Source organism: Eurosta solidaginis, chromosome 3 (assembly GCF_040869045.1).
Source record: "Eurosta solidaginis isolate ZX-2024a chromosome 3, ASM4086904v1, whole genome shotgun sequence".
NCBI classification, from domain to species: domain Eukaryota; kingdom Metazoa; phylum Arthropoda; class Insecta; order Diptera; family Tephritidae; genus Eurosta; species Eurosta solidaginis.
The window spans coordinates 75,242,684-75,268,542 of record NC_090321.1 but is presented as its reverse complement, the minus strand read 5'-3'; the positions used below and the strand labels follow the sequence as shown (position 1 = coordinate 75,268,542).

The 25,859-nt window shown below is 39.9% G+C and overlaps 1 protein-coding gene across 5 annotated transcripts in view; it reads left to right on the top strand.

The window, feature by feature from the left end:
• Positions 1–25,859, top strand: part of POSH (Plenty of SH3s) — a 196,615-nt gene that overhangs the window by 155,168 nt on the left and 15,588 nt on the right. The window contains exon 6 of one of the 5 annotated variants that reach the window (XM_067772358.1): positions 14,472–14,975. The exons of the other annotated variants lie outside the window; for them this stretch is intronic. Within the exon in view, the coding sequence (XP_067628459.1) occupies positions 14,472–14,505 (34 nt within the window). The 3' untranslated portion in view covers positions 14,506–14,975. Of the gene's footprint in view, positions 1–14,471; positions 14,976–25,859 lie in introns of those variants that run through there. 5 annotated transcript variants of the gene reach the window in all.

Sequence of the window (25,859 nt, the reverse complement as noted above, 5' to 3'; positions counted from 1 at the left end):
CTGCAAAATGCACCAACTATCGTGGAATCAGCCTTCTTAATATCGCATATAAGGTCCTTTCAAGTGTATTGTGCGAAAGATTGAAGCCCACCGTGAACCGGCTGATTGGACCTTATCAGTGCGGCTTCAGACCTGGTAAATCTACCATCGACCAGATTTTCACAATGCGCCAAATCTTGGAAAAAACCCGTGAAAAGAGAATCGACACACATCACCTCTTCGTCGACTTTAAAGCCGCCTTCGACAGCACGAAAAGGAGCTGCCTATATGCCGCTATGTCTGAATTTGGTTTCCCCGCAAAACTTATACGGCTGTGCAAAATGACGTTGAGCAACACCATCAGCTCAGTCAGAATTGGGAAGGACCTCTCCGAGCCGTTCGAAACTAAACGAGGTTTCAGACAGGGTGACCCCCTATCGTGCGATTTCTTTAATTTGATGCTGGACTAGCTGCAGAACTTAACCGCACTGGAAAAATATACTATAAAAGCGTGCAATTACTGGCATATGCTGATGACATTGATATCATCGGTCTAAACACCCGCGCTGTTAGTTCTGCTTACTCCAAGCTGGAAAAAGAAGCGGTAAAGATGGGTTTGATGGTGAATGAGGACAAAACGAAGTACCTGCTGTCATCGAGCGAAGAGTCAGCGCATATGCGCCTTGGCAACCACGCTACTGTTGGCAGCCATAATTTCGAAATAGTAAAAGACTTCGTTTATTTGGGAACCAGCATCAACACTAGCAACAACATCAGCACTGAAATCCAGCGAAGAATCAATCTTGCCAATAAATGCTACTTTGGACTAGGTAGGCAATTGAAAAGTAAAGTCCTCTCTCGGCGAACGAAAATCATACTCTACAAGTCACTTATCGTACCCGTCCTGCTATATGGGGCAGAAGCATGGACCATGACAACAGCAGATGAAGCGGCTTTGGGAGTGTTCGAGAGAAAAGTTCTTCGAAAGATTTATGGACCTTTACGCGTTGGCGATGGCGAGTACCGAAGAAGATTTAATGATGAGCTGTACGAGCTATACGCAGACATCAACATAGTCCAGCGAATTAAAACGCAGCGGCTGCGCTGGCTAGGCCATGTTATGCGAATGAAAGATGATGCTCCGGCCAAGAAAGTGTTTCTATCGGAACCCGCCTATGGAAGCAGAGGTAGAGGGCGGCCCCCACTCCGTTGGAAGGACCAGGTGGAAAACGATTTAAACTCCCTTGGTGTGACCAATTGGCGCCGGTTGGCGGAGCGACTGGCGCGCCTTGTTGGACGGCCATAACCGTTTAGACGGTTAAGCGCCAATTAAGTAAGTAAGTAAGTAAGTAAGTAAGTTTAAAAGGGCTTTGCGGCAATTAGACATTTGTTATGGAGAACTCGTCAAAACTCCGAAAGATGATTTCTAGTGGGTATTGCTCCCACAGGAAGGCAAAACAAAAAAAAGGTGTAGACATTTTGATCTGGAGAACTCGTCCAAACTCCGAAAGGCTAGTCCGACCTAAGCGTGGACTGCCAGGGTGTTCACGGTCCTCGGTGAGCACGCGCGTGAACATCCTATGAGGTCAGTGCTCGGGGAGAATACTGGGCGAGATGTCCCCGACCGCCAAAACGCCCAGACAAAAAAAAAGAGGTTCAATTGGTAGGAAAAAAAAAGTCAAATTGTAATTTGGCAAAGAAACGTTCTTTCTGGTTCATTGCGGACAAATGTCCGAAGCGTGAAAGCGACCTATCAATTTCCCGTTTAGGTCTTCGAGATCATACAGTGCATTGCCTATTTTTCGAAGCACGCGCCACTTCAGGTATTTTGGTAGGAATTTGGCGTTAATGCCCTGTTTGAAGTTACTTAAGGCAAAGTTTCTCCGAAAAACTTCCTGACCTTCCTTATAGTTGACTTGCCTAGAGCGCTTGTTATAGGTGGTTACTCCCCTATCCTTGGCCTGATCTAAATTTCTACGGATCTGCTCACGAATATTAGCCAACTTGTCAGCTCGGCTTACTACCGTAACCTGGTCTTCCCGAAGGCTGCCGAGTTTCCCTAAAATGTTGTACGTTGAGGCATGTTGGACCATATTTTGGCCATATAATGCAAAGTATGGAGAACACTGAATCGCCGTATGAAAATCACTTCTCAAAACTGATAAAATCTCGAGTATATGCTTATCCGAATCGGTATGGTCAGGTTTATCTTTCAGAAAAATCCTAATCTTCGAAACAATTTCTCTATTAACGCGCTCGGATGCGTTTGCTTGGGGAGAATATAACCCCGTCCTCACGTGCGTCACCCCGTAATTTGCAAAAAATTGGTTCATTTCCTTCGAGATAAACTTTTTACCATTGTCACTGTGAATAAACTCAGGGACCCCTACAGCCGGAAAAATTTCTGAAGCGAAGTAATTTATAACGTTTACAGTGGTGGCTCTCTGCATGGGCTTTAGCCAAACGTATTTTGAAAAATGGTCTAGTACTATGAAAAGAAATGGATTTCGCCGCTTAGATCTCGGATACGGCCCTAGGAAATCGCAATATAATCGCTGAAATGGCCTCTCGGATACAAAGGTATTTTCTATAGGCGGTCTCGACTGCTGATTAGTAGGTTTTACTGATTTGCAGGTATCACAACGCTGGACGTAGTCCCTGACGTCCTTAGCCTGCTGCGGCCAGAAGTACTTCTGCCTAACACGTTCTAAGGTTTTCTGCCACCCGCCATGGTAACTCCGGTTAGCGTCATGTGCTAATCTCACTGCTTCCTCAGTCAACCCTTTCGGCAATCATAATCGCCACAGCGAGTCTTCTTCCCCTTCCACCCCCTTACGAAATTTAACTCGCTTGAAAATTACCCCGTCCACCACTCGTAAATCCGGAAGCGATTCCTCGTTTTCGGTGACGGTCCGAATCAAGTCTAAATATTCGTTGCTGCTAAACTCGGGAGAGGCTAAATCTATTTCCCCGGGTGTGGTAGTGAAAGTCAACTTGTCGGCATCAAACCGCGACAGCGCATCTGGTACTACATTTAGGGTGCCCTTACGATGTTCCATTTTAAAGTCGTATCTTTGCAGTAAGAGCGACCACCTCGCCAACCTCCCGCTCAAGTCGTTTTGTGTCATTAACCACTTAAGGCTGGAGTGGTCCGTGATAATACGAAACGGTAATCCCTCCACATAGGGTCGGAAACGCTTTACACTGATTATGGCGGCGAGACATTCCAGCTCGGTTACCGTGTAATTGCGTTGAGCATTATTCAGTTTTTTCGATACAAACGCGATCGGATGCTCAGCGCCCTCGTCATCGACCTGGAACAACACTCCGCCAACACCTATTTTGGAAGCGTCGCATTGTATTACAAATTCCTTTGAAAAGTCTGGTTGGGCCAAGACAGGGGCGGAACTCAAAGCTACTTTTAGCTTTTCGAAGGCCTCTATAGCTTCAGAGGTAAGCTTGAACGGGCCTGCTGACTTACGGAGACAATCGGTCAAGGGACCTGCCAAGTCAGCAAAATTGGTAATAAACGCCCTGTACCAATTCGCCATGCCCACAAACCTACGCACTTGCCGAGGGGATTTAGGGATCGGGAAGTTTTGCATTGCTTCTATTTTTCCCGGATCCACTTTCAGACACCCGCTGCCTATCAAGTACCCTAAGTAGCGTATTTCCTTCTGACAAAATTTACTCTTCTTCACGTTTATTGTCAAACCTGCGTCTCTCAAACATTGGGCCACTTCCGCTAGCAATTTCAGGTGGTCTTCAAAATTAGTGCTGCATACCATTAGGTCGTCCAGATAGACAAAGACATTCTCTCGCAAACGCGAAGGGATTGCCTTGTCCATCAGCTTACTCATAGTCTGCGGTCCATTGCACATACCAAATGGCATTACCTTGACGTGGTACAGAGGCCTCCCCGGAACTGCGAATGCTGTTTTTTCCTTGGAGGACTCTGTCAATTTGATCTAGAAGAACGCGTCCTTCAGATCAATGCCACTAATAAAATGCGTATCCTTCAGTCTGCTCAATAACCCGTTGATATGGGGCAGGGGGTACGAGTCTTTCTTAGTCACCGCGTTGACCTTCCTAGAACCTATGCACAGCCTAACTTTACCTGGTTTCCGGACCAGTACTACAGGACTACACCACGGGGAGTTTGATTCTTCTATAACTCCTAATTCGAGTAACCTGTCTAGTTCGCTAAAAGCTTCGGCTTGCCTCGGTGGCGAAAGAGGGAAATGTTTGCTTTTTATGGGAACGGCATCATCGGTGTCAATGTGATGCTCCACTAATTTAGTTTGCCCTAGGCCTAACTTCTCGTACGAAGGAAACGTCTCGATGACCTTTTGCAATTCTAATTTCCGGTCTGGTGACAATTCATGGAGGTTAAGTTCCTCTTCTTTTTCAAGTCTAATCTCTATGCACTCTACGCTTGGGAATATTTCGGGAGCTAACGCAAATGCTCTCCAAAAATCTACCCCGAAATACGCTTCTTGGAGCAATGAGGGAACAAGGTAAAAACGAATTACCTTTGTGATATTTTTGAAGGTGACTGGTAGGGATACTGAGCCTAAAATTTTTTGCTTGTTGCCGCCCGCGGTATATACGAACGCATGTAGGGGCTGATATTCGAAGCCGTTATCCTCTAGGAATTCTAATCCATTTTTCCCTAAGATGGAGACGTTGGCTACCGAGTCCAACAGCCATACAAGAAAACTATCTTTAATTTTGGCCTTTACGAGAGGCCTTTCATCCTCTGTAAGCGTTAACGTGGTGGCTTGCAGCAGTCTTCGCTCCTGTACTCTCCTGTGGTATCTCTTCCTACACTTCAAAATATTGTCCGATACCGGGTATTGTTCGAAGATGGTATGTCTTATTTGTTTATACCTATGTTCCCTTTCTTCTAAGTTTGGTGGAAATTGTGTTTGGCAAGCGACATCCCTATGCTGGTGTTGCAGAATTCTGGTCGGCTCTCCCATCGCTGATGAGGACGTTTGACTCTCGGATTCAGAACTATTCGAATTGTCCGTACTGTCAGGGTAAGTGATTATCACTACTGCACCTCGGAAGCTCACCACCTCCATGCAGAGATTCACCCTCTGGTTCGGTGCACGGGACGACACTTCGAGCACCGGCTGGTGTGAGAGCTATGAAGCCGAACGAGGATCCCCGCCTTCTCGCTCGGGTACTGGTTTCCCTGCCTGCGATGGTCCCTAGGGCATTTTGGAGTTAATACTCCCCTATGGCCGCATTTAAAACAAAAAGGATTCCTAATGGGTTCCTCGCAGTATATGTATGAGTGGCCCATTGCCTGGCAATTCCAGCATTGGATTCTCGAATAGTCTGGCCTCCTGTTGCGTCGATATTCCAGCGCCTCTATCTGCGGATCCATTTCGCCGTCCTCGCCGTCCATCCTTATGTCCGGGGTTGTCACGCGTGCTTCGTTTACATGCCGTCCTGGGTAAGTGGCTCCCAACAGCTTGCTTTCTTTCAGCATCAGATCATGAACGGTCCTTACATCTGCGTTATAAAGCATCAGCTTAAGGCTACTGTTGACGTTTCTTTTTATTATGTCAATCAGTAGAAGCTCCGACATGGGTTCTCTTAAGCGTGCGTTCAAGGAGATCATGTCCGTGTGGAACACGTCATAGCACTCACTTGCTTTCTGCTTTCGCATGGAGATCTCCATCATGATCTCGTGGTCAGTTTTCAAGGTGCCAAACTCTCTTTTCAATGAGTAGCATAAAAAGGCATAGGTCGCATTAGGGTTTTGTTTTGTGAACAGCCAGTACCATTCTTCGGCCCGCCCGGAAAGAAACAGGTGGAACTAGCCATGATTTGTTCGTCCGTGCATTGAGTGCGCTCACACAAGGTGTTCAGCTTAAAAAGGAAATCGGCTACGCTCCCAGTGCCGTCGAACGAGATTTTCCACTCCTGCGGTTTCACTACTATGCTGCTCGGAGTCGGGTACATTGGTGGTACTACTGTTGGAAGTGGGTTACGGTCCATCCTATTTGCGTTCCGATTTTGATGAATTGATTGCTGCGCGGATTCGAGAGCGGCGTTGAGCTGGCCCATGTTGGTTCTGATTGACCCCATCTCTCTCCGCATTTCCTCCTGCGAAGCCTGGAACAGCTGGTGCATCACGTCCACCCACGAGCCTCCACGAGTAGCTTCGTCCTGCATTCCTAGGGTATTCGCCCGATCCCCTGCAGCTTCTCCAGAGTTTCCAACTCCTTGGTGTAATGGTAAGGCACCAGCTCCATCCGGTGCATAGGTCGACACATTGGTCATTAGCCCCGAAATATCATGCGTGTTTAATAAGGGCGCATTAAGGTTACTGGCGCTTACAGGTCTGTCCATTTTATCGCGAGGGTCATTCAGGTCCGAGCCCACGTTCATTACCGTGGGATCTCCGTATTGTCCCCTACTGGGGTGTGCACCACCAAGGGACGCCTGGCCTTGGAGAAAGCCCCTCTATTATTACCACCCCGGTTCTGGTTTCCCCGGAAATTCCCCGCACTCCCGAACGGAGTATTCCGGCCCTGTTGCCCGAAAGACTGGCGCGACATACTCAAAAAAAAAAAGGTCAAATCGTAGATTAAAAAAAAAAACGTTTGCCACGTAAGGCAGTTAGGGATTGGAGGGAGAAAAAAAGTTAAAGTCCACCCCCTTCACTTAGTATACCTAACGATGATTGATAAAAAAAAATTTTTGTATATACATATCTGTGGACATTTGACAAAATAACCTGTTTCAAAAGCAAACTTTTCAGGAGAGCGAAAAAACGTGTTTAGGGCCTTCCACTATAAAGATTCCTTACATATAAAGGACAAAATCACTTAAACCTGGATACTGGTAATTAACGAAGTCTTCTTCAATCAGTTGATTTATTTTAAACCTTTTACTTTTTTAAATAAATACAAAATAAATAAGTAAGTTGTTTTGTCAAATGCCTTTCCTTACAGAAAATCATCCTACCTCATACAAGCTATTTTTTCAAATTTCATTTTTGTAAAATAGGACATGGTTTTTTTGTCTTATGTCGACACAAGTTTTTTTGACGAAAGCCAATTAAAAAAAAAAGCCAAAATAAGCTTTTTTTCATGCGGCAATTATCTTTGAATTAATTTTATTAATGAATTTGTTTTAAAATAAGGAAAACATGCCATTTATTTTTAATTAAAAAATTCAAAAACATCGTGTATAATATTAAACTACTATTTGCATATATGTAAGTATAGAAAATAATGATAATAATTATTATTAAGTATGCTCTATATCATCTAGGTCCGAATAAGCTCCGACTTCGCATTCACCTTCTGCTGGTAGATGTCTATAAAAATTATGAAAATCGGTGTTGATCAGGGGCAGCATATCCAATAAATCTTGCTTTTTGTTTTTTGTTATAGTCAACAAAGATGTATAGGTCGTCGGCAAAAGAGGAATCGACTTTCCTGGACGACGTGGGATGATGTTTAACTCATTAAATTCCACTTCTGGTTTCAAAGACGTCTTATATTGTAAAACTCCAGGCTTTTGTTTCTCATAGCGCATCCAGCGAACGTTTTTCCACTCAAACTTGTCACCTGAAATTGACGAGATTAAATAAATAGACTAAATATATACATACATATAGATAAGTATCATTATATGTTTAATATGTTTGTATGGCATGTGATGCTGCCATGCCCAGAAGTCGCGGAAAAGCACAGCGCACTCCGGTATATTGGTGGAATGACGAAATTGCGGAAGAGCGTAGAAAATGCCACAAAGCACGAAGAATAGCGCAGATGGAACGCTCATCACCACGATATGCAAGCTACACAGCACCTATGTCGCACAAAGAAAGGCACTTAAAAATGCCATGAAAAAAAGCAAGAAGTTATGCTTTAGGCAACTGCTGGATAATGTCGACCTAGATCCTTGGGGATCAGCCTACAGAACTGTGATGGCCAAAGTTAAAGGACCGATATCACAGCAACCTACGTGCCCGATACTGATGAATATTATTGTTGAAACACTTTTCCCGGCGCAAGATGGCTGGACTTATCCAAGCGACGATCTAGAAAGTACGGAAATTCCGCAAATTACAGAGCAAGAGGTGCTGGACGCTGCAAAAAGAGTTGCTGATAACAAATCCCCAGGACCCGACGAAGTACCAAACATAGCCCTTAAAGCCGCGATTACAACTAGGGCTACATTATTTACTGATCTTTTTAATGCCTGTATGCAAGAAGGCGTGTTCCCTCGCCCGTGGAAACGACAAAGACTTGTCCTATTGCTGAAACGTGGTAAACAGCCGGACCAACCATCCTCATATAGGCCACTTTGCATGCTGGATTCCCTAGGGAAGATTTTCGAGCGTATAATTAGTGAGCGCCTACAGCTGACTCTAGAAAGACCAGGTGGCTTATCGAATAGTCGATATGGATTTCGCAAATCAAGATCCACCGTAGATGCAATACAAACAGTCGTCAATATAGCTAGAGAAGCTATCTCTGGAGGCCAAAATAAAAGGAAGTTCTGTGCACTGATTATGTTGGACATCAAGAATGCTTTTAATACTGCGAACTGGATGCAGATAATGGCAGCGCTGCAAAGCTTCGGCACTCCAGCTTACTTACGCAGAATTATAGGTAGCTATCTTAAAGACAGAGTACTTCTTTTTGACACGGATCAAGGAGCTAACGAGTACAAAATCACAGGAGGCGTCCCACAGGGATCTGTTCTCGGTCCAACGCTTTGGAATGTAATGTATGACGGGGTGCTAAAGATTGATCTACCAGAAAACACGCAAATTGTGGGATATGCTGATGATATTGCAGTGGTAGTAGTGGCCAAGAAACTGGACCTGCTTCAAGCATTATGTAATGACGCCGTAGCAAGAATAAAGGAATGGCTGACCAATACAGGACTGGAGTTGGCTAGCCAAAAGACGGAAGTGGTATTAGTAAGCTCCAAACGGTCGGCGAACGAGTTAGTCTTAACTGTCGGGGATCATCAAATCACCTCAAAGGATTCCTTAAAATACTTAGGAGTGCACATTGACTCTAAGTTAACTTTCAAAGAGCACTTCAGAGCGGTGGGGGAGAAAATTACCAAAGTTAATGGATCACTTATGCGAATAATGCCTAACATTGGTGGTCCGAGCGAAGCTATACGTCAGCTATTGTCCACAGTAACCAGCTCAATAATACTATACGCAGCACCAGTGTGGTATGGATTTAAACAGACCCATCAAAAATATATATTAGCAGCGTACCGACTTGCTTCTTTAAGAATAGCAAGTGCTTATCGGACGGTGTCCGACGACGCGATCCTGGTTCTAACCCGGAAAATCCCAGTGGACTTACTGGCAAGCGAAATGGCCGATCTGTATAACACTAATATCGAGCGACCATCTGAAGAAGACAAGAAAAGAGCAAGGACACAAACAATAGCTAAGTGGCAAGAACGGTGGGAGGCCTCGAGTAAAGGGCGTTGGACTTTCACACTAGTTTGGAACGTAGCTCAATGGAATGAGCGGAAGCACGGCGAACTGAACTACCATCTCACGCAGATAATGAGTGGACATGGCGGTTTCAAAGAGTATTTATGGAAGCGTAGGATAGAGGAAGATCCTCATTGCCCAATGTGTACCACAGAGTTAGAAAACGCAGAACACGTCATGTTCTACTGCCCCCGTTTCCACGAAGAAAGACTCACCTTGCATGGAGTCTTTGGGGAGGAACCTACCACGAGAAATTTAGTTTCACATATATGCAGCAGGAAAGAATGCTGGACTGCAGTGAGCAAAATGGCATTTATAGTAATGACACGCCTGATGGATGCTGAGAGGGAGCGCAGAGAAATGCGCATGCGAAGCAGTGGCGATTAAATGGACACTCAGAGCAAATAGCGGGAACCTGGACGCAGGGACAACAGTAGGCTCTTAAAAAATGAGAAATATGGAACGCCACCCTGAAGTAATGCGAAAGTGGTGCCGGGGTGGGCGACGGTTCCAGAACGGGGTTGTTTTTTAGTCTACGGACACACGGTTGCTGCGACGGCAGCAATTATGGTGCATTAGGCATTTTTCAGCCTCCCCGCAAAAAAAAAAAATAAAAAAAAATATGTTTAATAAAGAAAAAGTTTGAAATTTATAAGTTTCGATGTGAAAACTACCTCTTGAGTTTGGTGTTCTTCAAGTGTAGTTCATTTTAAGGAGGGCACTGAAGTCAAAAAACTCTTCCTGCTTCATTTCATGTACGACGTATTTACTACTCGTAGCAGCTATAAGGTTGGCCCAGTCGTGCGGAAGCGGTGTGAAGTTAGCCCCCCCCCCCAACTAAAAATTTTTAATTTTTTAAAATGCTAATCGTTTGATAGTCGTTTGATAATGATTGATACACTTCGATATTCGTTTGATAGTTATTCGTTTGTTAGAAAAACGAAATTTTTTAAAATATCTATGTGAAGTTAGCCCCCCCAACTAAAAATTTTTAATTTTTTAAAACGCTAATCGTTTGATAATCGTTTGATAATGATTGATACACTTCGATATTCGTTTGATAGTTATTCATTTGTTAGAAAAACGAAATTTTTTAAAATATCTATGTGAAGTTAGCCCCCCCAACTAAAAATTTTTAATTTTTTAAAACGCTAATCGTTTGATAGTCGTTTGATAATGATTGATACACTTCGATATTCGTTTGATAGTTATTCGTTTGTTAGAAAAACGACATTTTTTAAAATATCTATGTGAAGTTAGCCCCCCCAACTAAAAATTTTTAATTTTTTTAAACGCTAATCGTTTGATAGTCGTTTGATAATGATTGATACACTTCGATATTCGTTTGATAGTTATTCGTTTGTTAGAAAAACGAAATTTTTTAAAATATCTATGTGAAGTTAGCCCCCCCAACTAAAAATTTTTAATTTTTTAAAACGCTAATCGTTTGATAGTCGTTTGATAATGATTGATACACTTCGATATTCGTTTGATAGTTATTCGTTTGTTAGAAAAACTACATTTTTTAAAATATCTATGTGAAGTTAGCCCCCCCAACTAAAAATTTTTAATTTTTTAAAACGCTAATCGTTTGATAGTCGTTTGATAATGATTGATACACTTCGATATTCGTTTGATAGTTATTCGTTTGTTAGAAAAACGAAATTTTTTAAAATATCTATGTGAAGTTAGCCCCCCCAACTAAAAATTTTTAATTTTTTAAAACGCTAATCGTTTGATAGTCCTTTGATAATGATTGATACACTTCGATATTCGTTTGATAGTTATTCGTTTGTTAGAAAAACGAAATTTTTTAAAATATCTATGTGAAGTTAGCCCCCCCAACTAAAAATTTTTAATTTTTTAAAACGCTAATCGTTTGATAGTCGTTTGATAATGATTGATACACTTCGTAATTCGTTTGATAGTTATTCGTTTGTTAGAAAAACGACATTTTTTAAAATATCTATGTGAAGTTAGCCCCCCCAACTAAAAATTTTTAATTTTTTTAAACGCTAATCGTTTGATAGTCGTTTGATAATGATTGATACACTTCGATATTCGTTTGATAGTTATTCGTTTGTTAGAAAAACGAAATTTTTTAAAATATCTATGTGAAGTTAGCCCCCCCAACTAAAAATTTTTAATTTTTTAAAACGCTAATCGTTTGATAGTCGTTTGATAATGATTGATACACTTGGATATTCGTTTGATAGTTATTCGTTTGTTAGAAAAACGAAATTTTTTAAAATATCTATGTGAAGTTAGCCCCTCCAACTAAAAATTTTTAATTTTTTAAAACGCTAATCGTTTGATAGTCGTTTGATAATGATTGATACACTTCAATATTCGTTTGATAGTTATTCGTTTGTTAGAAAAACGAAATTTTTTAAAATATCTATGTGAAGTTAGCCCCCCAACTAAAAATTTTTAATTTTTTAAAACGCTAATCGTTTGATAGTCGTTTGATAATGATTGATACACTTCGATATTCGTTTGATAGTTATTCGTTTGTTAGAAAAACGACATTTTTTAAAATATCTATGTGAAGTTAGCCCCCCCAACTAAAAATTTTTAATTTTTTAAAACGCTAATCGTTTGATAGTCGTTTGATAATGATTGATACACTTCGATATTCGTTTGATAGTTATTCGTTTGTTAGAAAAACGAAATTTTTTAAAATATCTATGTGAAGTTAGCCCCCCCAACTAAAAATTTTTAATTTTTTAAAACGCTAATCGTTTGATAGTCGTTTGATAATGATTGATACACTTCGATATTCGTTTGATAGTTATTCGTTTGTTAGAAAAACGACATTTTTTAAAATATCTATGTGAAGTTAGCCCCCCCAACTAAAAATTTTTAATTTTTTTAAACGCTAATCGTTTGATAGTCGTTTGATAATGATTGATACACTTCGATATTCGTTTGATAGTTATTCGTTTGTTAGAAAAACGAAATTTTTTAAAATATCTATGTGAAGTTAGCCCCCCCAACTAAAAATTTTTAATTTTTTAAAACGCTAATCGTTTGATAGTCGTTTGATAATGATTGATACACTTCGATATTCGTTTGATAGTTATTCGTTTGTAAGAAAAACTACATTTTTTAAAATATCTATGTGAAGTTAGCCCCCCCAACTAAAAATTTTTAATTTTTTAAAACGCTAATCGTTTGATAGTCGTTTGATAATGATTGATACACTTCGATATTCGTTTGATAGTTATTCGTTTGTTAGAAAAACGACATTTTTTAAAATATCTATGTGAAGTTAGCCCCCCCAACTAAAAATTTTTAATTTTTTAAAACGCTAATCGTTTGATAGTCGTTTGATAATGATTGATACACTTCGATATTCGTTTGATAGTTATCCGTTTGTTAGAAAAACGACATTTTTTAAAATATCTATGTGAAGTTAGCCCCCCCAACTAAAAATTTTTAATTTTTTAAAACGCTAATCGTTTGATAGTCGTTTGATAATGATTGATACACTTCGATATTCGTTTGATAGTTATTCGTTTGTTAGAAAAACGACATTTTTTAAAATATCTATGTGAAGTTAGCCCCCCCAACTAAAAATTTTTAATATTTTAAAACGCTAATCGTTTGATAATATTTGATACGCTTTTATATGCGTTTGATAGTTATTCGTTCGTTAAAAAAAATTTAAATATCTACATATGTCAAATTGCCCCCAGTTGATAATTTTTCAGGCTCTAGAGGCCTAGGAGCTCGAAGCGATGTCTATGTCATTCTCTGGTTGATAATACGTGATAATGCAACTGGCTGCACTCCCCTCGTTGCGGCTCTTAAGTTAGAAGGGCATACAAATTTTATGTCATTTTTATATATAGGAAGAAGATAAACATTAATTTCAGGGTACCTCTTATCCGTAGTTTTGATTATATCTGTTAAACGGCTTTAAATAAACCAAATAGTTTACTTTTATGTCATCAGCATCTTTATTTGATATCCATTTTGTACAATTACATAAAAAATTCCGGGGTCCCTAATATGGGTTTCGACACCATAGGCAATAATAATAAAAAAGACTTTAGCCGATTGTCATATCCAATAGGTATACAAAATTTCATGAGAATCGGTCCAGCTGTTTCGGAGGAGTATGGTAACGAAAATTGGGCCACGAGAATTTTATAAGAAGAGTTTCATACATATGTACAAACTTACATACAGGTTCAATTAATAAAAGAGTGTTAAAAATATTAAAATTTCATGTGAAGTTAATCCCCCAATTGATAAGTTATAATTTTTTCGAGTTGGGTACATGTATGCATATTTTTCTGAGTTTTGGTATTTTTTCATAACGAATTTTGGTCCCAAAAATAAACGCGTTGTGGCAACAATATAATGGAGTAGAATTCAAAACTACATACATATATTAAAATTTAAACCTATATTTTTGCATTGATTGTTGTGCCGTTAACTTCAAGTGATAGCCACGTCGGCGCCGACGAAAATCAACATACTGTAGACCATTTAGTTGAATAATTAGGGCTGATCACATTCAACACGGCGTCTACAGACTACAACCACAATAAAGATAAGCTTGGCGACAACCGTAGCGAATGTCAGGGTCAAATAGATTATATTGCACAGAGTAGTGGGTGATGAAAGCAAGCCTTTTCTGTGACGTTGTAACCGTGTGCAACTCCAGAACTTCTAGGAAAGTGAGACCGCCCAAGGCAGGAACTGCACTGGAGGGATGACGCAAACGTATATATTCTGTAGTTGCAAACAGTGCACAACGGGACAGGTACTAAGAGATTGTGTCCACGACGTGCTTGTGTGTTTTTGCTGGAAAAGATAGGGGAAGATGGGGGCGGGGGCTGATGCTCGGCATTGCTCCTGACTGTGCTACTATGATTGTAGTGATGGGTTGGAGCGGCCGTAAGAGTAGGAGGCGCCGATCGGCGCCAGCAACAGCGGGCAGTAGATATAGTATGCAAAGCAGGGTTGCTGCTGGAGTGTTGCACAGGTACGCTTCTGCGTCGGCCGCGGGGCGTCGTTAGACGTGAACAGCAGGGAGCCACAAATGCGTTGAAAATTTTTCGGGGACGGGTATGGAGCAAACCAGCTGCAGGGAACTGCTCCGAGGATAACAATTTATGGGAGGGACGCAACAAATAAAATGGAAAGTGCAGTTATGCTAGTTTCGAAATTAAAAATGAAGTAAATGTAAAATGATCAATATTTGTGATTATTTAGAAAATAAAACTATGTAACACATTGTTTTAACACGAAAATAAAATAATTAAAAAAAATTTTTTAAGTTAAGCGGTTTCATTGAAAACAATACTTACATGAAGTAATAATAATACGAAAAGCTAGAAAATAATTAGGTAGGTCCTAGGTACTAGTCATCACACTCCTTATCAATCTATGGCATAGATCAGACAATTAAATAAAAGCGTTGGGCGCGCAAAATTTCTAAAAATGTGAGGCGTAGCATAACCTGATTAAGATTCAGTTGGCTTTACTTATGACTATCTATAGAAATATGACGCGGAAGCAACACTCCAGCAGCAACCCTGCTTTGCATACTATATCTACTGCCCGCTGTTGCTGGCGCCGATCGGCGCCTCCTACTCTTACGGCCGCTCCAACCCATCACTACAATCATAGTAGCACAGTCAGGAGCAATGCCGAGCATCAGCCCCCGCCCCCATCTTCCCCTATCTTTTCCAGCAAAAACACACAAGCACGTCGTGGACACAATCTCTTAGTACCTGTCCCGTTATGCACTGTTTGCAACTACAGAATATATACGTTTGCGTCATCCCTCCAGTGCAGTTCCTGCCTTGGGCGGTCTCACTTTCCTAGAAGTTCTGGAGTTGCACACGGTTACAACGTCACAGAAAAGACTTGCTTTCATCACCCACTACTCTGTGCAATATAATCTATTTGACCCTGACATTCGTTACGGTTGTCGCCAAGCTTATCCTTATTGTGGTTGTAGTCTGTAGACGCCGTGTTGAATGTGATCAGCCCTAATTATTCAACTAAATGGTCTACAGTATGTTGATTTTCGTCGGCGCCGACGTGGCTATCACTTGAAGTTAACGGCACAACAATCAATGCAAAAATATAGGTTTAAATTTTAATATATGTATGTAGTTTTGAATTCTACTCCATTATATTGTTGCCACAACGCGTTTATTTTTGGGACCAAAATTCGTTATGAAAAAATACCAAAACTCAGAAAAATATGCATACATGTACCCAACTCGAAAAAATTATAACTTATCAATTGGGGGATTAACTTCACATGAAATTTTAATATTTTTAACACTCTTTTATTAATTGAACCTGTATGTAAGTTTGTACATATGTATGTAACTCTCCTTATAAAATTCTCGTGGCCCAATTTTCGTTACCATACTCCTCCGAAACAGCTGGACCGATTCTCATGAAATTTTGTATACCTATTGGATATGACAATCGGCTAAAGTCTTTTTTATTATTATTGCCTATGGTGTCGAAACCCATATTAGGGACCCCGGAATTTTTTATGTAATTGTACAAAATGGATATCAAATAAAGATGCTGATGACATAAAAGTGAACTATTTGGTTTATTTAAAGCCGTTTAACAGATATAATCAAAACTACGGATAAGAGGTACCCTGAAATTAATGTTTATCTTCTTCCTATATAAAAATGACATAAAATTTTTTAACGAACGAATAACTATCAAACGAATATCGAAGTGTATCAATCATTATCAAACGACTATCAAACGATTAGCGTTTTAAAAAATTAAAAATTTTTAGTTGGGGGGGCTAACTTCACATAGATATTTTAAAAAATTTCGTTTTTCTAACAAACGAATAACTATCAAAGGAATATCGAAGTGTATCAATCATTATCAAACGACTATCAAACGATTGGCGTTTTAAAAAATTAAAAATTTTTAGTTGGGGGGGCTAACTTCACATAGATATTTTAAAAAATTTCGTTTTTCTAACAAACGAATAACTATCAAACGAATATCGAAGTGTATCAATCATTATCAAACGACTATCAAACGATTAGCGTTTTAAAAAATTAAAAATTTTTAGTTGGGGGGGGCTAACTTCACATAGATATTTTAAAAAATTTCGTTTTTCTAACAAACGAATAACTATCAAACGAATATCGAAGTGTATCAATCATTATCAAACGACTATCAAACGATTAGCGTTTTAAAAAATTAAAAATTTTTAGTTGGGGGGGCTAACTTCACATAGATATTTAAATTTTTTTTTTCTAACAAACGAATAACTATCAAACGAATATCGAAGTGTATCAATCATTATCAAACGACTATCAAACGATTAGCGTTTTAAAAAATTAAAAATTTTTAGTTGGGGGGGGCTAACTTCACATAGATATTTTAAAAAATTTCGTTTTTCTAACAAACGAATAACTATCAAACGAATATCGAAGTGTATCAATCATTATCAAACGACTATCAAACGATTGGCGTTTTAAAAAATTAAAAATTTTTAGTGGGGGGGGGCTAACTTCACATAGATATTTAAATTTTTTTTTTCTAACAAACGAATAACTATCAAACGAATATCGAAGTGTATCAATCATTATCAAACGACTATCAAACGATTAGCGTTTTAAAAAATTAAAAATTTTTAGTTGGGGGGGCTAACTTCACATAGATATTTTAAAAAATGTCGTTTTTCTAACAAACGAATAACTATCAAACGAATATCGAAGTGTATCAATCATTATCAAACGACTATCAAACGATTAGCGTTTTAAAAAATTAAAAATATAAAAATGACATAAAATTTTTTAACGAACGAATAACTATCACACTAACACACCGCTTCGTGCGGATGCTGAATGGATCCTGACATATTTTTCTTTTTTCTTTCAATCTGTGCATGAACGGAATCACATTCAAGATGCATGTGTCCCACAATAAGGAATTTATGGTCTATAACCGCTATACTAGGATGTTTTTCGATAACTTGTTCAAACATGGCTGAAATATAAGAGTTACCATTCTGTCCCGGACATGAGTCGCTGCACATAATAACATGATTAATAGATTCTGGCAGGCTCATCAAACATTTAAAAATGCAGGAGCCAATATCATTTGCTCCACGTTTTGCAATTACTTCGTGCCTTATGTAACAGTTTGCTTTTTTCCTTTCTCCGTCGTGCACTGTTAAATTGAAAGTCCATAATGGACGTTTATAAAAAAAACATTGAAGCATATAGGTACGGAGTTGGCAAACATTGCTGTAAGTCAAACGAAAACATTTTCACATTCCCATGGTTAATGGCCATCACTTTGTCGGTTTTTTTGCAGTTATATGCAAAATCAGCCTCATCGCGATGTCCTTTTTGTTCCATTAATAGTTGTTTCTTTTCATTTTCCTCCGTCGTGTTTTCTACACGGGATTTTAGGATTTCACATTTATTGCAAAAATCAACTTGAGGCTTCTTAAACTTTATATTTAATTGTCGAAATATTTCTTGATATTTTGTTTCTGAAACCGATACAGAGTACTTTTCTTTATACAATCTATATAAGTGAGCAAGGTTTAGGCCACGCTGGAAGTATAGTTGACTAGTGTGACGACGACTGTAATGGCTTTGGCTGTTGTTGTTGTTGTAGCAATGCTCGCCCCACCTAATAGCCGCGACCGATCACAAATTGTCATCAATATCCTCTAACGGGAGTCCAAGGAAACTTGCCGTTTCAACAGGGGTGGACCATAAGGAAAGGGGTGTTAGAGGCGTTGGTTCCACATTACAATTAAAGAGATGGTTGGTGTCATGTGGGGACACATTGCAAGCAGGTCATACATTTTGTATGTCGGGATTGATTCTGGATAGGTAAGAGTTTAACCTGTTACAGTATCCAGAACGAAGTTGAGCAAGAGTGACACGCGTTTCCCTGGGGAGTATGCGTTCCTCTTCTGCGAGTTCTGGATATTTTTCTTCAAGTACTGGATTCACCGGGCAATTCCCGACATAAAGGTCCGACGCCTGTCTATGGAGTTCACCAAGGACCTGCTTGTGTTTTTCCGCTTCATACGGCTGGGTTCTCAGGTGCCGTATTTCCTCAAAATGCTTACGGAGATGACTCCTTAGGCCCCTAGGCGGTGCTGGTTCGTCAATCAGATGTCTGTTGGGATGCCCAGGTTTCTGGGTATTCAACAGAAACTGTGGTCAGCATCTCATTTCTCTCCCTGATGGGGAGTATTCTCGCCTCATTATGCAGATGGTGTTCTGGGGACATAAGAAGACAGCCCGTGGCGATTCTGAGAGCAGTATTTTGGCAGGCCTGTAGTTTCTTCCAGTGGGTGGTTTTTAGGCTTGGCGACCATATGTCTTTGGTAGTTGGGTATACTGTGTATGTGTGCTAGTACTTCATTATATTTTTCGATTGACAACTTATGATGAGGAGAATGCTTGCCACGTTGGTCATTTGAGATATCCCCACCAAAATGGCCTTTGATCTTTTGAGGACATACAGTTTTAATAATTTCATCCGTTTCCCCAAATATTTTTAAAAAACACTTTTTGCATACTCGAGTTGTCTGTTCATTAAATTCAAAGTGAAAAAATAAACAAACTGTCGATTTCTTGGATTTGAAGCTTTTTTAAGCGTTTCACTTTTTTTTTGGCTCTATGTGTATCATACGAGCAATATAATACGTCGCTTGTTATAATCCCCCAGTTTCCAGTAGGCTTTGAATATTTTTCCTGTTGGTCCACGGTGATTTTTGTATTACACATTTTAAAGCAATCGACTAATTTTTCAGTTTTCTTTGCTGGCATTGTCTTATTCTTCCACGTAACATATTCTTTTCCCAAATTTTTGTTTAGTTTATTAATTTTCTTAAAATTTGTTGGCTTTGGATTATTCAGAAGTAGTTCCTCATTAAATTGTGGTGAAAATGAATTGCTAAGGTTTGATTCAATTACACCTCCATCATTCTGATACTTTCCGATGTAGTATTTAGACCAGAAATGCTCGAAGGTACATAATCTGAATCGTTGTAATCAGTTTCATGAAATATATCTTCTTCTGAGTGGTCGCTTTCAATGCTCCTAAATTGGGAAGTATTTAGATGTTGTCGCAACATAGAAATATTATTAGTATCGAACAGCACATTATAGGATGAAGCTGTTTCATTTGGGAGTTCATTCAACACTTCACCATCCACGAAGCTAAACGGATGAACTATTTGTTTATTTTGCACAATTTCACTAGGGCATATATTGGTCGTCACTTTTATTTTTTGGGCTAAAGCCACTAATTTTTTACCTCTACCCATTTTTTAAATAACACTTGTTTTATTTTCGAAAAGCAACTTAAATTTGCTTATTTTACTTTTAAAAGTTTCGCTAAAGCACTTCTCTGCAAATAAGATTTCACTTTTTACACTTTTTTCGCAATAAATAACCTGTATTGATGCAAGATGTTCTGTCACAATTTCATTTGGCAACTGAATGATTGACAAATCAGCTTGTTCAAATTAAGAAAGCAGTTTTTTTAAGCATGCATTTGACAAAAGAACTTCAATCGAAACAAGTTGTTTTGTCAAATTAAAATTGTTGAAGTTACTCAAACGATAAACAGAGACAAGTTTTTTTGATAAATTTCCGTTATGAGTTTTACGTTGGAAATTCCAACTTAATCGACACAAGCTCTTTTGTCACACGTAATTGTGAAAAACTACAAAAGAAGTTATTTTGATGACCGTTATAACTTTTGAACTAACGGTCCTAAGAATATGGCTATAAGACGGAAATATGGGCCTTGAAATTTCATATATATGATAAAAATCTTGGAGAATTGTCTTATTTCGAGAGAAGTTGTTTTGTCAAATGTCCACAGATATATCTACAGATGCGCGAGGAAATACAAAAAGCTCGCAAATAATAATTACTACGATTGATAGCCGTACAAAAAAAAAGTCAGGCTGCAAGAAAAAAATGATTAGTTATATAATCAATGTGAATGCTGGCATCCCCTTCCCGAAGGCACTCGGGCCACAGGCAAAAACAAAAAATCACAAATCCATTCATACTTGTCCCTAGTGCTCCCAACCGCAATGCGAGGGGGTCTTAAGGCCCCCCTCCGAGACTGGTTGGGGCCACTAAGGTCACACCAGACACACACGGGTTGGTCTCAACACGCCCAGCCGCAACGCAGGGGCAGCCCCTCTTTTTTTTTCTCTTGCTTCTAAGTTAATTAAACCTATCTACTTAACTTTACGTTACGTCAACTTTTTTTTTTGCATGGTATAATAAGTTAACTTTACGACAAGTGGATGCAGCTTGCTCTCTTTAACTTAGGTATATGCATGTATGTATGTATTACGTGTTAAGATTCCATACTAGGGTGATAGCCTTGAATTTGAATATGTCTGTATATTAACAATATATGTTGTTGCAGAGTCAAAAAAAAAAATTAAAGAAGAAGGTTGAGACTACAAATACGTATATTTAGTTCAGTATTGGAACGAACTCACCGCTTTAACCGCTGATATTCGTTGTCGCAATTGGGATGGCCGCAGGCCGATGTTCGCTGCCCTGTGGTTGTTATTGTAGCTGGTGTTGTTGCAGCCCGTATGGTCGAAGCTGATAAGGTTGCGGCTAGTATTGTTGTAGCCGGTATGGTCGTAGCTGATAAGGATGCGGCTAGTATTGTTGTAGCCGTTATGGTCGTAGCTGATAAGGATGCGGCTAGTATTGTTGTAGCCGTTATGGTCGTAGCTGATAGGATTGCGCTAGCATTGTTATAGCCGGTATAGTCGTAGCTGATAAGGATGCGGCTAGTATTGCTGTAGCCGTTATGGTCATAGCTGATAAGGTTGCGGCTAATATTGTTGTCGGTTGTGCCCGTGATAATAGTAGGCGCCGTTGGTGGTGGTTGGCGCTTTGGGTCGAGGTAACCGAGTGAACCGGGTGGCGATAAAGCTTCGTGCTACCCTTTACGAGCCGGATGACTTGGCTCTTTGACGTTGATTGTATTACGCGGCCGCGTACTGCTGGCCCTGGAGGCAGAGGTGGTGTCGGACGCTTTTCCGCAGATGGTAGGGTTCTTCGTAAACGTAGAGGAAGGGGTTTATCTCACTAGGTGTGACTGCGAACGCCGACCTACTTCAACTGGATCTTGTGTCCACGCAACACAACCGGTGCAAGGTTTATTACCACCCAAAATAGACGCGTAGAAACGAGATTTGTCGGAAAGAACGGTTTCGGTGCTTTGCGCTATCGGCTCTTTCCTAGTTTCTGGACAATCACCTGCTTACGCGCACAGCCGGCGAGGATGTTTTGTGATTAGTTGAGTATCGTTGGGGATGCGCAGTGAGCAATAAGGTTACCAAGCAGTATAGTTGAGTATCGTTGGGGATGCGAAGTGAGCAATAAGGTTACTAAAGCAGTATATTAGCGGAACTTGACGCCTTTGCTGCTGAAGTTATGCCCCTAGATGTTATATATCCCGTTTGTACAATTGTAGGGTCGCCAAAATTTCGCTCACGCAATTTTCCACCTTTCCTCTTTTCCTTTCTGCCGGAAACTCATGGCTTTTTTTTTTGCTAGTGATGGCCGGTCTGTTTTTTTCCTTGTTTTTCGATACTTTTTATCGCAACTTTCGCCCCATCACTAGGTGTGTTCGCGCGAATACGCTCCCAAGTGGATCGTAGCCGTAGACCGTAGCAGCAGACCGAAACAATTTTTATCCATAAAAATACCCATGAGTATGGGGGAAGGTAGGACAGCTTGGACATAGCCCCCAATATCCCAGCAAGACAAATTACAACCAGAGGGCGTCAGGTATCTGGAGGCCACCGTTATAAGACACACTAACGTAGTGCCATTCATCCCATGAGCACGGTTCGGATGACACTCGGAATTACGGGTTTTATCGAGTTGTCCTCTCTAGATCCGCCATATTTGTTAGCTAAGCTTGGGCAGGGTGTGACTCTACGCCACGTATGGCCGGTCTTGAACTAAAAATATCACCTGTTTATAGGAAAACTTGGACCAGGGGAAACGGAGTGCGGATGGGAGATGGGAGAAGAAGGGAAATCTGGTTGAAGGGAGGAGAAACGGGTCGCCGCTCGCATTCGCCGCCGAAGCGTTACCAGGTGTCACCGCGACACCCCAATGTGGGGGAGGGTGCAAGCACCTCCGAGTCGACGTTTTTTGATGACGCCGGTGTGTGCAAGGCGAGACATCCCCATCAAAGACACCCTAATTGAGATAACTACAAATCCCTGAAAAACGAGGGGAATCTTGCCATCGATTTTTGAGTAACTTGCCGGTGAGCTAAAGACTTGAAACTTGGGCCGTGGGTCAGAACCCGGTGACAATGCAATATTTCATTAAAAAAATCCGCTAGGTGGCGCATGCATCGAGATATTAGGAAAATTAATTGTAATTTGGGAATTTTTCAATCCATTTTTAACTAACTTCCCGGTTATTTAGAGACTTGTAACTTAGCACATAGTTCTAGACCCGGTAACAATACAATTTATAGAAAACAAAGTTCCGCTAGGTGGCATGCTAATTGAGATAACTACAAATCCCTGAAAACCGAGGGGAATCTTGCGATCGATTTTTGATTAACTTACCGGTGAGCTAGAGATTTGAAACTTGGGCCGTGGGTCAGAACCCGGTGACAATGCAATATTTTTTCAAAAAAAATAAAAATCCGTTAGGTGGCGCATGGATCGCGATATTAGGAAAATTTATTTTAATTTGGGAATCTTTCAATCCATTTTTAACTAACTTCCCGGTTACCTAGAGACTTGTAACTTGTCACTTAGTTAGAGGCCTGGTGACAATACAACGTATAGAAAGCAGAGTTCCGCTAGGTGGCGCGCTAGTCAAGATAACTGAAAATTCTTTAAAAACGAGGGAATCTTGCGATCGATTTTCGGGCCGTAAGTCAGAACCCGGTGACAATGCAATATTTTATCAAAAAAATTCCGCTAGGTGGCGTATGGATCGAGATATTGAGAAAACTAGTTTTAAATTGGGAATCTTGCAATCGATTTTTAACTAACTTCCTGGATATGTAGAGACTTGAAGCCTGAAATATACTTTAAAACTCGGTGACAATGCAATATTTTATCAAAAAATTCCGCTAGGTGGTGTGTGGATCGAGATATTGAGAAAACTAGTTTTAAATTGGGAATCTTGCAATCGATTTTTAACTAACTTCCTGGATATGTAGAGACTTGAAGCCGGAAATATAGTTTAAAACTCGGTGACAGTGCAATGTTTGATCAAAAAATTTGAGCTACGTAACGCACAAGTCGAACTATTTAGAAGATTAGGCCATACCTTCATGGCTAGCCTCCTGAGTGTTGCAGGCGTTGTAGAATTCCACCTCGTTGAAGGGCCAACTCAATGCACGTCCTTGCATACCTTTAGGCGTACGCGATTTCCACCACGATTCTTTTAGACTTTCAGGCAACGAATTTCAACACGATTTTCAGCTGTGCAAATTAATTAGCTGACAAACTAGGTGGAATGCTCTTGTTATGATGCGAGGTGGAATTCTGTTGTTTTCGCCAGTGTTGTCAGCGTATATAGTTTTAAATCCCAAAATTCTTACAAGAGCTATTGTTAAAGTTTTTTAGTCAGAATTCAACAAGACTATGTATTAAAGGAAAAACTGCCTTCTATTTTTTGGTCCATTAATATAAAGGTAGTCCTTAAAATTTTTTTATCATCTTTTTATTTCGTATTTGGTATAGAAGTATGGCATTTTTTCATTTTTCGAAAATTTCGATATGGAAAAAGTGGGCGTGGTCATAGTCGGATTTCCTCCATTTTTAATACAAAGATAAAGTGACTTCAGATAAGTATGTGAACTAAGTTTAGTAAAGATATATCGATTTTGCTCAAGTTATCGTGTTAACGGCCGAGCGGAAGGACAGACGGTCGACTGTGTATAAAAACTGGGCGTGGCTTCAACCGATTTAGACCATTTTCACAGAAAACAGTTATCGTCATAGAAGCTATGCCCCTACCAAATTTCACAAGGATTGCTAAATTTTTGTTCGACTTATGGCATTAAAAGTATTCTAGACAAATTAATTGAAAAAGGGCGGAGCCACGCCCATTTTGAACTTTTCTTTTATTTTTGTATTTTGTTGCACCATATCATTACTGGAGTTGAATGTTGACATAATTTACTTACATATATACTGTAAAGATATTAAATTTTTTGTTAAAATTTGACTTAAAATTTTTTGCTTTTAAAGTGGGCATGTTCGTCATCCGATTTTGCTATTTAGAACACATATGCCAAATTTCATCATAATATCTTCAACGACTGCCAAAATACAGCTTGCCACGCCCATTGTCCAAAATTTTACTAGTTTTCTATTTTGCGTCATAAGTCAGCACACCTAGTGTCATCGCTTCAACCGTCTTTGGTAATGAATTATCGCACTTTTTCGGTTTTACGAAATTTTCGATATCGAAAAAGTGGGCGTGGTTAGAGTCCGATTTCGTTCATTTTAAATAGCGATCTGAGATGAGTGCCCAGGAACTTATATACCAAATTTCATTAAGATACCTCAAAATTTACTCAAGTTATCGTGTTTACGGACGGACGGATGGACATGGCTAAATGAATTTTTTTTTCGCCCAGATCATTTTGATATATAGAAGTCTATATCTATCTCGATTAGTTTATGCCGTTACGGGGTACCGTTATGCGAGCAAAATTAATATGCTCTGTGAGCTCTGCTCAGCTGAGTATAAACAAGTAAGGAAGGCTAAGTTCGGGTGTAACCGAACATTACATACTCAGCTGAGAACTATGGAGACAAAATAATGCAAAATCACCATGTAGGAAAATGATTCCAGGGTAACCCTGGAATGGGTTTGTATGACATGTGTATCAAATGGAAGGTACTAAAGAGTATTTTAAGAGGGAGTGGGTCATAGTTCTATGGGTGGACGCCATTTAGGGATATCGCCATAAAGGTGGACCAGGGCTGACTCTGGAATTTGTTTGTACGATATGGGTATCAAATGAAAGGTGCTAATGAGTATTTTAAAAGGTAGTGGGCCTTAGTTCTATAGGTGGACGCCTTTTCGAGATATCGCCATAAAGGTGGACAAGGGGTGACTCTAGAATTTCTTTGTACGATATGGGTTTCAAATGAAAGGTACTAATGGGTATTTTAAAAGGTAGTGAGCTTTAGTTCTATAGGTGGACGCCTTTTCGAGATATCGCCATAAAGGTGGACCAGGGCTGACTCTAGAATTTCTTTGTACGATATGGGTTCAAATGAAAGGTGCTAATGAGTATTTTAAAAGGTAGTGGGCCTTAGTTCTATAGGTGGACGCCTTTTCGAGATATCGCCATAAAGGTGGAC